At 36.1% G+C, this 15,945-nt stretch overlaps 1 protein-coding gene across 1 annotated transcript in view; it reads left to right on the top strand.

Annotated features, from left to right (window-relative positions):
- Positions 1 to 2,087: 2,087 nt before the first annotated feature.
- asap2a (ArfGAP with SH3 domain, ankyrin repeat and PH domain 2a) overlaps positions 2,088 to 15,945 on the top strand; it is a 28,322-nt gene continuing 14,464 nt past the window's right edge. Inside the window, exons 1-13 of the mRNA XM_048190278.1 lie at positions 2,088 to 2,149; positions 2,667 to 2,742; positions 2,861 to 2,947; positions 5,706 to 5,714; positions 6,197 to 6,300; positions 7,362 to 7,431; positions 9,637 to 9,724; positions 11,917 to 11,965; positions 12,099 to 12,265; positions 13,495 to 13,628; positions 14,071 to 14,165; positions 14,258 to 14,447; positions 15,677 to 15,762. Of these exons, the coding sequence (XP_048046235.1) occupies positions 2,088 to 2,149; positions 2,667 to 2,742; positions 2,861 to 2,947; positions 5,706 to 5,714; positions 6,197 to 6,300; positions 7,362 to 7,431; positions 9,637 to 9,724; positions 11,917 to 11,965; positions 12,099 to 12,265; positions 13,495 to 13,628; positions 14,071 to 14,165; positions 14,258 to 14,447; positions 15,677 to 15,762 (1,217 nt within the window). The remainder of the gene's footprint in view (positions 2,150 to 2,666; positions 2,743 to 2,860; positions 2,948 to 5,705; positions 5,715 to 6,196; positions 6,301 to 7,361; positions 7,432 to 9,636; positions 9,725 to 11,916; positions 11,966 to 12,098; positions 12,266 to 13,494; positions 13,629 to 14,070; positions 14,166 to 14,257; positions 14,448 to 15,676; positions 15,763 to 15,945) is intronic.

Consider the following 15,945-nt stretch of genomic DNA (forward strand, 5'->3'; position numbering starts at 1 on the left):
AATAAATATAGCTGCGAGCAGCGATGGCGGGCCCAAGCCCGGTGGCACCGCCACCCCGGTGGCTTCAGGGCAACTGTGCACAGCGGGCAATAGGCACTTAAAACGGTTAAACATCAAAGGACTATGTCAAATTCACTCCACATTTACTGCACTACAAGGTGCCACTATAGAGCCCCTCCTCCCTGCCCATTTTCAAAGGATTACATGTGCCAAGTTTTAACATTATTCTGATGAATTTTGAAGCAAATCAGGTAAAAATAAGAGGGTGATCTCAATGTATGCTGAAAGTGACACATTTTCTGCTTCCAGTTGGTGGCGCTATTACTTTGAATCACAATAGTCACATCCATGTGATCAGCCTTGTACAACGAAGACTAAGCCGAAGTTTCATCAAAATCAATTAATGTATGCAGAAGTTATAACACTTTGTTTCCCTTTTCTTGCCATAAATTCGTTGCCTCGCCACGGCCAAACCGTTTGAGATATCCAAAATCCGTTTGCAATTAAACAACTTCAATGTGTTAGCAACAAGTTAAAAAAAGTTTGGTGTAAATTGGATAAACCCTGTAGGAGCAGTAGTATAAAATTCATAGCCTGTTTTTTCAAAAAATTAACATTCAAACCAAAATAGCTGACTTCCTGTTGGTCGGAGCTAATGAATGTAAATTAGAAAATTGTCCGGCTTGATGAGAACAATATGTGTACCGAGTTTGGTGATTGTAGGAAAAACTAACCCCCCCACTTTTGTCAAAAGGTGGCGCTACTGAGCCCCTCCACCACGCCCATTTCTATGGCTTTGTCCATGTCTACTGGTTGACAATATTGATGTGTGTGTCGAGTTTCATGCAATTTGAAGCATGTTAAGAGCCTCAAAAACACTCAAGAATATTATTACAGTTTGACCTGTTGCCATGGCAACAATATTTCAAATATCAAAAATCCTGTCATAGGTCTACATCTGCTGTGTATTGACATTACACTGATGAAGTTTGAAGCAAATCAGGTAAAAATAAGAGGGTGATCTCAAAACATTTCAAAAAGTGATACACTTCCTGCTGCCAGTTGGTGGCGCTATAACTTTGACTCACAATAGTCACATCCATGTGATCAGACTCCTATAACGAACACACTCGTGAAGTTTCATAAAGATCAATATATGTATGCAGACGTTATAACACATTTCCTGTTTCCTTTTTCTCGCCATAAATTCGTTGCCTCGCCACGGCCAAACCGTTCGAGATATCAAAAATCCCCTGGCAATTTTTAATCATCAGTGTCTTGACTTCATGCTGACCGAGTTTGGTGGCGATCGGATTAATCGTCTAGGAGGAGTATATCAAATTCCAGAGCATGCGTTTTTCAAACAACCCTTAATAGCTGACTTCCTGTTGGCGTGGTGTTTAACTTAGAGCACGAAAGTTGTTCGGCCCGATGAGGTCTATATGTGTACTGAGTTTCATACTAATACGTGCAAGCGTGTTTAATATATGGACCAAATTTTCAGACTTTTTCAAGGGGGCGCTGTCGAGCCCCCCTGCCACGCCCGGGTACCAGCCTCTCCGGCGTCCTAATGGCCGCGGATTCCAATGTGTGTGCCAATTTTCAAGAGTTTTTGAGCATGTTAAGGCCCCCAAAAAGCCCCGGAAGACGGAAAAAAAAAAAAAAAAAAAAAAAAAAAAAAATAATAATAATCCTTAGAAGAACAAGAGGGCCCTGCGCGAATTTTCGCTTGGGCCCTAATAATAATCCTTAGAAAAACAAGAGGGCCCTGCGCGAATTTTCGCTTGGGCCCTAAAAAATAATAATAATCCTTAGAAAAACAAGAGGGCCCTGCGCGAATTTTCGCTTGGGCCCTAAATATTATTATTAGTGTTATTAGTGTTAGTATTATTATTACATTGAGACGTAGCTAAATTCTACTGTCACAATTTCATTAAGTTAAACCAAACTTTTATTTTGACGGGTTGCCGTTAAGACCCATAAGTTTCTGTGTGTTTATGATATGATAGTTTTTCTCAAATTAAATTGTGAAAAAGTGCTCATGAAGTGACTCTCAAAGCAGCTTTGGAGATGTAGTTCATGCATTCATGTCCTCACATAGCGAGGCGGCAGAGGCTGAAAACACCATGAGCGTCACTCGTGCTTCAGTGTGTGTGTTTGGTAAATAAAACTGCACGTCTGTGCAATTCATTCACATAGAGACATGCACAACATGCAGGATTCATATTTAAATAGTCTAGTGTTCTGACCTACTTTTTATTTATTCATCAAAAATTTGACAAATTCCGTGACATTCCGTGTTGAACAATAAATTCCGTTTATATGACTGGATTCCGCGATTCTGTTTTCTGCATCCCGAAAATCATAGGGCCCTAGTTATTATATTTTATTGGGTGTTTAAAGCAATTTAAGGGATAGTTCAAAACTGGAACTCATTTACTGTTTATTCATCCACATTGACTTTCTTCTGTGGAACATAAACAAAAGTTAGTTTGAGGATGTCTCGAAACAATGTTGTTTTTTTTTTTTTTTTTTTTTTTTTAATGCATTGTCAAAGTCAGTAAAGTACAGAGTTTTTTTATCACTTTTTTTTTTTTTTTTTTTATTGAAATGGAGCCTGTGTTTAATTATTTGGAAAATAACTAGCATGGTGTCTTCTGTTATAGCTTCTTTCAGGATGGTCTCAAAGCAGTGGACAACCTCAAACCCTCAATAGAAAAACTCGCCACAGACTTGCACTCGGTGAGAGACTTTTCATTCCTGAAGCACTGCCGTACCAGCCCTAAAGTGGCTCACACTACTGATCTCAAGATCAATTCTCATTTTTAACTTCTGTTTCCACTTCTGATTATGTCTTCAGATCAAACAGGTACAAGATGAAGAACGCAGGCAGCTAACCCAGTTACGGGACGTGCTAAAGACCGCTCTGCAAGTGGAGCAGAAGGAGGTTAGTCCTATCTCAAATCAAATCTGACACAATTCACAGCAATTGAAAAACCACAACACTATTCACAGTGCTCAGTTTGATTAAAATGTTTTACTACTACTCAGTTCTTCTCTCTGTAAACATTGCATTTGAAAACTGGTGGTCGACCTCTTCCTCATTATCTTCCTGCCAGTTTTTTCACCCTCTTAAGCTTTAGTCAATCTCAAGACATTTAAGCGTGTTCTCAAGCAAGTAGCTTTGGCATATATGATTACAGACATTAAGAGATTACACACATTTAATCTGAATGCTGATAATCAGAAATTACTGTAACAATCCTCTTTATGCCACATGAACAACCATCTCATTACACTATTGTGTTACACTGTATTATAGGAATGCACAGTATATCTGAGATCATGTGGATTTTTATTTTATTTTATTTATTTTTTTTATTTTTATTTTTTTAGCTATCATTGTCTTATCAGATATTGACTACATTTTTCCCATTTCAAGTTGCATATTACTCTCGATTGGAACTTAAAGGGTTAGTTCACCCAAAAAATTAAAAAAATAAAAATGTCAGCAATTATACACCCTCATATTGTTCCAAACCTGTAAGACTCTCATTTATTTCTGAAACACAAATGAAGATATTTTTAATGAAATCTGAGCGATTTTCGGTCCCTCCATTGACAGCTATGCAACTACCATTTTGACGCTTCAAAAAGTTCATAAAGAGATCATAAAATTAATCCATGTGAATTGAGTGGTTTAGTCCAAATTTTCTGAAGAAACTTGATCGCTTTATATGATAAACAGATTTAACTCAGGCTTTTATTCACATATAAGCATTGATCAGCATACAAACAGAAGCTCAACCAAACCTGCTTGATGCACAAAAACAAACCACATTGGTTCGTGCGGAAGCTCAAACGTGTTGCGTAACACGAGAATGAACCTCATTGGTTCTTGCGGAAGCTCAAACGTGCTGCGTAACACGAGAATGAACCTCATTGGTTCTTGCGGAAGCTCAAACGTGCTGCGTAACACGAGAATGAACCTCATTGGTTCTTGCGGAAGCTCAAACGTGCTGCGTAACACGAGAATGAACCTCATTGGTTCTTGCGGAAGCTCAAACGTGCTGCGTAACACGAGAATGAACCTCATTGGTTCTTGCAGAAGCTCAAACGTGCTTCGCATAGACATCATATATAGCTAGACGCCCTATCGAATGCTACTGCCTATTGGCACGGACGAGCCGTGGAGCCGCCATCTTGGATCGGTCGCCAGCTCCACTCAGTGTAACTTGTTTGACAGGTGCAATGAGCTGTCAGCGCATTTAATTAATCATATCTCACAGAATACCTAACTGATTTTGACTCGGGTTTTTTTGCTGCAAAGGTAATTCATGTAGCTATGATACAGGACACATTGTTGAATGTATTTTAATATTCATAGTAGACTTAACAGTTATATAATATTCTGATATAATAAGATATAAAGTGACCAGACGTCCAAAATCAAAATATGTGATGTAGGATATAAGGTAATTTATAAATCACACATTATAGATATAATAAAGAAGCAGAAACAGATAGTTGCAGTAAAATACGATATTTTAGTAATACTAGCAGAAGTAACTCGATTTGCGCTTTGCCGTCATATGCTTCCTGATATCACGTGCACAAACACAAATAACTATTTTGTCCGGTCGAACAATGTATGTATTAAATTCAGATTGGATTGTGTTGATAATAGGCACTTAACGTTACCTAACGCTAAAAGTAAGTTTCGTGCATTGAGTGCATTCTTGTGCTTTCGAACTTCCTTCTGATCTGAACAGTAATTATGTGGAAAACACTTGCGAGGTCCGATGGTTAAGCAGAGCGGTTAAGATAAAGGGGCTTGAATAATTAATAATCAATATAACCTGACGAAAATATATTTATTAAATGTTATCCACATTATATTTAATCTGCAACAGCATTGTGAACATTTATAACGATGCGTTTGGTCATTAACTTTTAAATGCATCATTATGCAAAGATGAGGAGAGTTATTGCATGAAAGACCCATGACTGGCAGATCAACGTGCGACTACATCTCTCCGAAACGGTAGGAAAATAAATTTAATTCAATGTGGAGGATTTTAACTGTGACAAGATGATTGACAGGGTAGTTTAAACAGTTACAGGTTGCGTAAATAAGCGACATAACGTCCGTTAAAGACGCAGTTATGACGGTAGTATGTCCCAAAGCTTGTCTACTCTTCTGCTACACACTCAAAAGTATGTACTTTTTCTTTACAAAAACAGTAAATGCTTTTAGGATGTCGTATAAGTAGGCGAATTGGGACGCAGCTTAGGAGTACGACCGGTCTAAGATGGCGGCCGCAAATCTCGGCGCCCAGTGGCCAATAGGGCGTCTACCTATATGATGTCTATGGTGCTTCGTAACACGAGAATGAACCTCATTGGTTCTTGCATGTCAAGTAAACATGCTTGAGCTTCTGTTTACCACAACTGATGTGTGAGTTGATGAATGTTTAAGCCTAAATTCAGTCTGTTCTGTTAATTTTTATTTTATTTTTTTATTGCTTATCAGCCATTACAAATATAACTGGATATTGGTGGTGTTACCCAAAGTTTGGAGTTTGATGCATTCATTTCCTACCATATGTAGTGTTGTTTTCAATTTGGTGTGCAAAATGTATGAGTGACCTGTCTAAAGAATGCTCTCTTCTCTTCTTTAATGCTACCGTCCTTTGGCAACGAAGTCTAGGAGAGTAAGTGCCTACTTGGTATACATGATCATATTTGCGCATTTGTCTTTTGTTTACAAAATGTAGAAGAAAAAATGCAGATTAATTGATCAAATCTAAGGCTCTGAGTGCAGTTAATACAACGTTGCCACGGATGTCTTCTATCCAACCCTGATTGATATAGCACTATGTTTAACCCAGGCTTTATACAGCACACATTGTCAGAATACAGCCCATTTTTGGCTTTCGCTCAACTCAGAACATTAGTACTAAAATGGCAGCGTTCTCATTTCTGGCTCAGAGCCTTGTGTTCCAAAACAGTGCATTTCCAAATGAGCTCAGCTCCCTGGAGACGCTTGAAGCCCACTGCTCCCATTTCCTCATTGGAGTGACAACACTGTCGTACAAAAACACAGCTTTTCACTTCCTCTGACTGCTGACATGACAGTGGTTCACTGCTGCTGTGTGTGCAGAGAATACATTTACATATCTGTATCTCCTCACAGGACTCACAGGTTAGACAGAGCGCCACCTACAGTCTACACCAGCCCCAGGGCAACAAAGAACATGGGACGGAGCGCAGCGGGAACCTTTACAAGAAGAGTGATGGGTAATCATTTTTTGACATCATATAACAGAATGTGCATTAAAATGCCATACGGTGAGTTAATGCATGATCATAACAGCGAATAAAGTCCATCCTGCATAATTTATCATGCATTTAGAGCAGTGTATTTAACTCCTAAAGGATTAGTTCACTTCAGAATTGAAATTTCCTGATAATTTACTCATCCCCCATGTCATCCAAGATGTTTATGTCTTTCTTTCTTCAGTCGAAAAGAAATGAAGGTTTTTGAGGAAAACATTCCAGGATTTTTCTCCAACCAGTTACCAACAGGTTGAAGGTCCAAATTTCAGTTTCAGTGCAGCTTCAAAGAGCTCTACATGATCCCAGACAAGGAATAAGAGTCTTATCTAGAGAAACGATCTGTCATTTTCTAAATAAATTTTTTAAAATGTATATACTTTTAACCACAAATGCTCGTCTTGCACTAGCTCTGCGATACGCCATGCATTACGTAATCACGTTGGAAAGGTCACACGTGATATAGGCGGAAGTGTCGCGGTAGGGCTAAAAACGCATTTATTTTTCTCCTTCAACTTCAAAATAGTCCAACATCATTGTTTTACCTTTTTTTGTAAAGGACGTTTGGCTTAGTCTTTGCATGTTCGCTTTGTAGACGCTGGATCGGTACTTCCACCTACGTCACGCGTGACCTTTCCAACGTGATTACGTAATGCGTGGCACTAGTGCAAGATTTAGCATTTGTGGTTAAAAAGATAATTTTTCAGAAAATTATTGATCGTTGCACTAGTTAAGACCCTTATTCCTCGTCTGGGATCATGTAGAGCTCTTTGAAGCTGCACTGAAACTGACATTTAGACCTTCAACCTGTTGGTAACTGTTGAAGTCCACTATATGGAGAAAAATCCTGGAATGTTTTCCTCAAAAACATTAATTTCTTTTCGACTGAAGAAAGAAAGACATAAACATCTTAGATGACATGGGGTGAGTAAATTATCAGAAAATTTTAACTCCGAAGTGAACTAATCCTTCAAAGAGTCATTGTTGAATGTTGATGTGACTTTTACTGTTTCCTGCTTCCTCAGGTTGCGGAAAGTGTGGCAGAAGAGAAAGTGCACAGTAAAGAACGGTTATTTGACCATCTCGCACGGGACGGTACGGAACCCTATCTGACCTTCTTCATATCTGATTGGTTTCCGTGCTCATATGCTTATACATTACACTAACGAACATCTGGGTAGTTGAAATGTCAAGTCGAGCAGTGACACTGTAACTTTCAATTTTAATAGGGATGGGCCAAAAGATCTTGACATAGTGTGAATATGGGTAGTATGAATGAAATTTGGACATACTGCTTCACTTCCATTCATAAATCCTCTCCCGTGGCCTCATGGGACAGTAAAGTGTCCATCAAATGCGCACTTTAGAATCTCTCTGGATCATCTGGGGACTTTTTGCCTACTGTTTTTCAGACATACTACTCTTTTGGCGTACTGTTTTTCGCATACTATATAGTAGGGAAGTATTCAATTTTGGACACAGATTAAATGTATAGTATAAGCTTTGAAGTTAAAAATCAACCGTTATTACTAAATAAAATTATTAAACTCTTTAGTTATATCGGATAGGAACCATTTCTTTCTTTTTTGTTAAATAATTTTATTATTATTTTTCATTTGGTTAAATAAATATAAATTTATTTAGTGTTAATCGTGATTGCTTTCTAAAATGGTTATATAAAATAGTATAATTAACCAGAAATCACACACACATTACGTTGGTATTGGTATTTGGTATTGATATCTGCTATATTAGTCTTATAAGCAGTTGATATAATTTTGAAAAGGAAATAAGTGGAATTGGTTGTTCCTTAAGTAAAAAAAAAAAAAAAAAAAAAAAAAAAAAAAAAAAAAAAAATATATATATATATATATATATATATATATATATATATTTTTTTTTTTTTTTTTTTTTTTTTTTATTAATTATTATGAGTACAGTTTTATGCTATTATGTCAATTGAGAGTAAAGGAATATTTGTGCTTTTCAAAATTAGTTTGTCACACCGTAGGAGCATTTATGTGAAGTTGTGAAGGCTAAAAAATAGTTAAATAAATAAATAAAAGGGGTTCAGCCACAGCACCTGCAACATGCACTTATCTTTGAGAAATCAGAGCAGTTTCCTCATTAGTGCAGTGCTAATTCAATAGGCTTTTAGCCTTCAGCCCGTGCCTCTCGGTGAACATCATTAGTCATTCAAGTGTCTTTTCTAGAGCCATTTCCTCTGGCCTCAGTGCTGTTCAGATTTGAAGACAAGAGGATTACAGGAAGAAAAGTATAAAAGAGGAATTCAGCAGTTGCTGTTGTACACCTACTGGAGCATATCAATCTGTGGCCTTATTGTGAAACATCAGCATATTCTTACTGTAGCTGATCATTAAAATAGGGCAGCAATTAATTGAGTTATAACAATTTTGTATATGCATGAAAATGAGCCAAATACATGTACATTTCTAAAGGTGATTTTGAATTATAAGTAGTCTGAGAGTGAATCTCATGAAAACACAAATTGAAAAAATAAATAATGCACAAAGAAAATCCTGTTTTAGAACCATTAGGATTATTTCTTGTAAGATTTTCATTATTATAAGATTGTAGTTTTTCTTGTATTAAAATAAAATAAAAAAATACTGTAATGCAATATTTTTTTCAAATTAATTTAATATAAATTAAATCCAGTACAACAAATACTACCATGATGTATAAATATTTCACAATTAATAATAAATCATAATTTTTTGCATTATAGTAATGAGACTTTTTTGTCTTACACTGTGCCTATTCTGGACGCTACAGCTGTTGCTTCGCACCGCACCAGCTTTAGGCTGTCTATACTGGATATGACAAAGCAACCGTTTCAAATCCATTTGTTTTTGCTGTCAGAAGTAGTGCGTGCGCTTGAAGTACACCAGAAAAAGTCATCAGTTTACCATCAGGAATTTCTGATGGTAAACCACATCTTATGTAGACAGCATCATTGATTATAATGGAGTCTGTTTGCTGTTGTTGTCACGTCATGCTGCTCGCGTCTTGGAGAGAAAATGAAAATGTCACAAAAAAAGTGTTTTTTTAATGGTTTTCACTCACTCAAACAAAAAAAATAAAAAATTAAAAAATTAAAAAATGAAAGAAACATGGCCTGTACATTTTCTTGATAAGTTTTGTGGGATTCATCCATAAGTTTCAACACTAAAACGTGGTATTAGGATCATGTATTGAGTTGATAGTTATCGGTAACTGATATGTACTTTCTCTCTCTCTCTCTCTGTCTTTTCCTCTCTCGCTTTCTCTGTATCTCAGGCTAACAGACCTCCTGCCAAACTCAATCTTCTCACCTGTCAGGTGAAGCACAACCCAGAGGAGAAGAAAAGTTTCGACCTCATCTCCCGTACGGTTACACCCGTCACTATTACTTCACACACACAGTTATAAATCCAATATGGGAGATCTGTAAAATTTAGTCAAAGCCTGGCTGCTAAAGACCTAGCTGAGAATGTCGAGAGCAATATTGTTAAAGCAGCAGTGAAATGACAGCAGGAAGTGTTTCACAGTTGATCATATGTTCTGTAGAGCATCGGTTTAACTATTAAGGCTACAGTGTAACTGTAATTGTTGTTATCTATGAGGAAATATTGGCTTAGAAAACACTGGCCCTGGCTGAGGGATTTTCTCCAATGTTCGTGTGCTTCCTTTAACATCTAATCTAACCACAGGAAACTAATGCCAGAGAGAAAAAACAAGTTGAGTTTTATGTGTCCCTCCATGAGTGGGAGAGTTTGAGTTTATCTTGCCTGTCCCATCCTCTTTTGTTTTTTCCACTCTTCCTCATTCCGAATGGATTCTCACAGAGTCACTCTTGGGAGGGAAACGCAAGTGTTTCTCTCCATTAACCAGCACAACTTTCTTCCTCAGTAGGGTTCTTCAGACATTATAATGTGTATTTAAAACAGAAGAGCCTCTGACAATGAATCCAGTAACAGATTTATATTAATTTGTTTAATGTTAGAAACTTTTTTTTTTTAGATTTATTTTTGGCTTTTCGTTTTTTGCCTTTATTGAGATAGGACAGTCCATAAGTCAGGACCGAAGCACAATCGTGCTACATGGCATAGCGCTGCCCACAAGGCTATCGGCTCTGAAAAAATCTAAACTAAAATAAAAGCTAATTTAAAGTATTAATAAATACTACTAATAAATATTTAATAATACTATAATAGTATATAAATAAATAGTACTGTTTGTATTATGGCATATTATGGCAAGTTTCATAGGATATAAAGTATGAATGTTAAAGGTGCCCTCGAATGAAAAATTGAATTTATCTTGGCATAGTTAAATAACAAGAGTTCAGTACATGGAAATGACATACAGTGAGTCTCAAACTCCATTGTTTCCTCCTCCTTATATGAATCTCATTTGTTTAAAAGACCTCCGAAGAACAGGCGAATCTCAACATAACACCGACTGTTACGTAACAGTCGGGATCATTAATATGTACGCCCCCAATATTTGCATATGCCAGCTCATGTTCAAGGCATTACACAAGGGCAGCCAGTATTAACATCTGGATCTGTGCACAGCTGAATCATCAGACTAGGTAAGCAAGCAATAACAACAGCGAAAAATGGCAGATGGAGCAATAATAACTGACATGATCCATGAAAACATGATATTTTTAGTGATATTTGTAAATTGTCTTTCTAAATGTTTCGTTAGCATGTTGCTAATGTACTGTTAAATGTGGTTAAAGTTACCATCGTTTCTTACTGTATTCACGGAGACAAGAGAGCCGTAGCTATTTTCATTTTTAAACACTTGCAGTCTGTATAATGCATAAACACAACTTCATTCTTTATAAATCTCTCCAACAGTGTAGCATTAGCCATTAGCCACGGAGCACAGCCTCAAACTCATTCAGAATCAAATGTAAACAATATAACAGTATACAATACTCACATAATCCGACGCATGCATGCCGCATGCATGATGAACACTTTGTAAAGATCCATTTTGAGGGTTATATTAGCTGTGTAAATTTTGTTTAGGCACTGTTTAAGGCAAGCGCGAGCTCTGTGGGCGGAGAGCACGAGATATAAAGGGGCCGCACAGCATAAATCGGCTCATATTTAATGATGCCCCAAAATAGGCAGTTAAAAAAATGTATTAAAAAAAATCTATGGGGTATTTTGAGCTGAAACTTCACAGACACATTCAGGGGACACCTTAGACTTATATTATATTACATTATTATATTATTATATTACATCTTGTAAAAAAAACGTTCGATGGCACCTTTAAACAAGCCAGTTAAGTTGGATCAAATTTGCCAGGACAACTGAAAATGCATGGGACAACATTTATTACATTTTAATGGCAGTGCTATCTATGTAGTGTTTCATGTAGAAAGGATGAGGATGTATATATGTCTTTTGAGAAGACCTGGATGTCTGGTTCAAATCAGTCTGAACTCAGAGTTTTACTCAAAATATAGGGCAGATCTATTAATGTCACTTTTTTTTCTTTTTTCTTCACGATCTGCTTGTCTGTGTATCTAACATAGTCTTTTTCTTTCACTCTTAGATGACAGAACATATCATTTCCAGGCAGAAGATGAGCCAGAGTGTCAGATGTAAGTGTGCGCCCCTGTTCTGTTTTCAAATGAAATCTTGTCATATGACATTCTCTACAATTTTAGGGAATAACTAACCGAAAGTGACAACAAAATACTGCTGCTTTTCCATTAACTCTGCGTCTCTTCTCAGATGGATCTCAGTGCTGCAGAACAGCAAGGAGGAGGCGCTCAACAACGCCTTTAAGGGTGACCAGCATGTTGGCGAGAACAACATTGTACAGGAGCTGACCAAGGCCATCCTGGGAGAGGTCAAGCGGATGGCGGGTAACGACGTCTGCTGTGACTGCGGAGCTCCCGGTGAGTGACCTGGAAATCGACAGGAAGGAGGAAGTGGAGAAAGAGGGAGGGGGATTGTTCTGAATCACTCACAGGAAGAACAAAGCGGAAGTTGGTAGTAAAGGAAAATGATTGAATTTGCATAGGCTGCTCTGTTTGGACCAGTCAAGTTCTCGTTGTGTGACAAGAAAAGACCTGCGTACCAAAACAACCTGTCAAAAAAACTTCATATATCTGTCTTTATTTTCACATTATTATTATTATAATAATAATTCCTATTATTGTTGTTTAATAATGAATGCTGCAATAAAAATAATTGTATCATTTAATTAATTTATTACAGATAATAATGTAATACAATAACGAATGAATGCAGCAATAAAAAAATAATTTATTACATATAATGTAATGCAATAATGCTAATAATAACAACAAAATTTTATTATTATTATTATATAATTTAATTGATTTATTAAATGTCATTTCAAAATGATGATAACATTTATTTAATATTTATTTAATCTTACATTTAATTGAATAATAATAATGAATACAACAATAAAATAATGTAATTTAATACAATTTAATACAATAATTTAATAAATATATAATTTAATACAATTATTAAATGTAATACAATATTAATGATAACAAAACCTATAACATGTATTTATTATTATTTTTTAATAATAATAATAGTAGTAGTAGTAGTAGTAATAATAATAATACTAATAAATAAAACAAACAATAATAAAAATATATATAATTAAATTAAATATAGTAATGTAATATAACAATGACAATATATCAACAACATAAATTTAAAATTCTAATATAATAATATTTATTTATTTCCCAAAAGTACCTCATTATATAAAAAAATAATTGTATTAGTTTATTAAATATAATAATGTTATATAACAATGGTAATATCAGCAACATTTGTTTAATATTCTAATTAATATAATAATGTTCTTTTTTTTTTTAATTATTCTTTAATTCTTTATTTATTTATCTATCTTTCCCAAAACACCTCTGGAAATATTGGGATCGAGAAACGTTGCAAGCTAGATTCAGATTTTAGAGTATGTGTGCTAACTGCCAGCTCCAGCAATTTGCATAAAACTCTACTTGACATTCATTTTGAGAATGAGGACAAACGGTTTCATCTTGAAGTTCCATTTAGACGTTACAAATTCTTGACGGACAGCCTCTGTTAAAGTATTTTTCCCCCTCTCCTTCTCCCTCAGGTCCCACATGGCTCTCCACCAACCTGGGCATCCTGACATGTATCGAATGTTCAGGGATCCACCGGGAGTTGGGTGTGCACTACTCCAGAATCCAGTCACTAACACTGGATGTTCTCAGCACCTCAGAGCTCTTGGTTAGTGTTTGATCTTCGATTTCACAGATTCCCCAGCACTGCTGCTGTAAGCCTAATATTGGGTTTATTTATTTAGTTTGCGCTGGATTCTTTTAATTCAGCCTTCATGCTTGAAATTTTTATAGGGTTTGCTTAAATCACTTGGGCTCTTTGGGAGCCATTCCACACGCATGATTTCAGCCCAAAGCGTTTTTGGCCAGCAATTTAGGATCATTAAAGCAATTACACAAGACGGCAGAACTGTTAGCCACAGTTAGAAAGCCTCGCGTCTCTGATTGAGTGCCAAGATACATTGTTTGGCTGATTAGGATATTATGAGGTAACAAAACAGATCAAATGGACCTTGAATAAATGCGTTTGTTGGTACTGTAGAGTTGCGAAATGCAATTAGTCTTTGATTTCATTCATGTGTTTGCGTGTATGTGCGTGTTGTGGTGTTTAGCTGGCCAAGAACGTGGGGAATGCTGGATTTAATGAAATCATGGAAGCTTGTTTGACAGCAGAAGATGTGATCAAACCAAATCCGGCCAGTGACATGTAAGCCAAAGTTACTCTTTGGGAATTTTTCATTACTTTTATTGTGTTTTTTATGCAAATTCATTCTTATTTAATTACCTTTAATGCCACAGGCAGGCGAGGAAAGACTTCATCATGGCCAAGTACACAGAGAAGCGCTTTGCTCGTAAGAAGTGTCCTGACGCGCTGTCGAAGCTGCACACGCTCTGTGATGCTGTGAAGGCACGGGATATTTTCTCTCTCATCCAGGTCTATGCTGAGGGGGTGGACCTAATGGAGCCGATTCCTCTGGCCAATGGCCATGTGAGTTTGTTTAGTTTATTTTAGTTGTGTCCCTTACAAACATTTACCTTAGTAAATATAGTTTCTGTTAAAATACCAAATATACACACACACATAACCATTCAAAATTTTTAGATTGGTAAGGTTTTAAAATGTTTTTAAAAGAAGTCTCTTATGCTCACCAAGGCTTCATTTATTTGATCCAAAATACAGCAAAAACAGTGATATTGTGAAATATTTTTACAATTTAAAATAACTGTTTTCTATGGAAGCTTGTTTCCGCCACTGAATAAAAAATAAAAAAGGTAATGCGACTTTTGTGAGTTATAAAGTCAGAATTTTTAAACTCAAAATTGTCAAAAAAAAGTCAAAATTGTGATATAAATTCGCAATTGCGAGAAATAAAATCAGAATTGCATGATATATAGTTGCAATTGTGTTGTAAAGTCCAATTCTGAGGAAAAAGACTTTTCTTTTTCTCAGAATTGTTTATATCTCTCAATTCTGACTTTATTGTGAGTTATAAAGTCAGAATTGTGAGATATAAACTCACAATTGTGAGAAAAAAGTCAGAATTGAAAGATATAAAGTCGTAATCGTGACAAAAAAAAAGTCAGAATTGTGAGGAAAAAGTCAGAATTTTGAGAAAAAAAATCTGAATTGTGAGATATAAACTCGCAATTGCGAGAAAAAGTCAGAATTTCAAGATATAAACTCACAATTGCGAGAAGAAAAGTCAGAATTACGAGGAAAAAAGTCAGAATTGTGAGATATAAACTCGCAATTGTGAGAAAAAGTCAGAATTTTGAGAAAAAAGTCAGAATTGTAAAATATAAACTCACAATTGCAAGAAAAAAGTCAGAATTGAAAGATATAAAGTCGCAATTGTGACAAAAAAAAGTCAGAATTGTGAGAAAAAGTCAGAATTTTGAGAATATAAACTCGCAATTGCGAGAAAAAGTCAGAATTTCAAGATATAAACTCACAATTGCGAGAAAAAAAGTCAGAATTACGAGGAAAAAAGTCCGAATTGTGAGATATAAACTCACAAAAAAACAGGACTGCATTTTCTCGAAAGATTGCATACTGTATGTTTTCTGTATATAAGTACTCATGGTTAATTCATATATACACGATATGTCCAAAATATCATGGCCTATTCAATCATAAGTAGCTCTTATGCACAAACCCAAATAGGAACCAAGCTACAGTGTAAACATGTCATGTTGTTTGTTTGTTTGGTGTGGTAGGAACAAGGTGAGACGGCCCTTCATCTGGCCGTGAGACTGGTGGACAGAACCTCCCTTCACATCATAGACTTCCTCACCCAGAACAGGCAAGACCCAGACAGCCGAGCAGAGGCTGGAAAACACCTTTCCCTTTTTTTGCTGACCAGTTGCTGACTAATGCTAGCCCACAACTAAATCTGAATCAACGGCTTTTTTGTCATTGATTTGACCAAAGCTGTTTAAAAGTGCTGGTTTTGAAGGTTAAAGAGGCAATTATAGCTCTGCCTGAA

This window comes from Megalobrama amblycephala, linkage group LG5 (genome assembly GCF_018812025.1).
Source record: "Megalobrama amblycephala isolate DHTTF-2021 linkage group LG5, ASM1881202v1, whole genome shotgun sequence".
Taxonomy (NCBI): Eukaryota; Metazoa; Chordata; class Actinopteri; order Cypriniformes; family Xenocyprididae; genus Megalobrama; species Megalobrama amblycephala.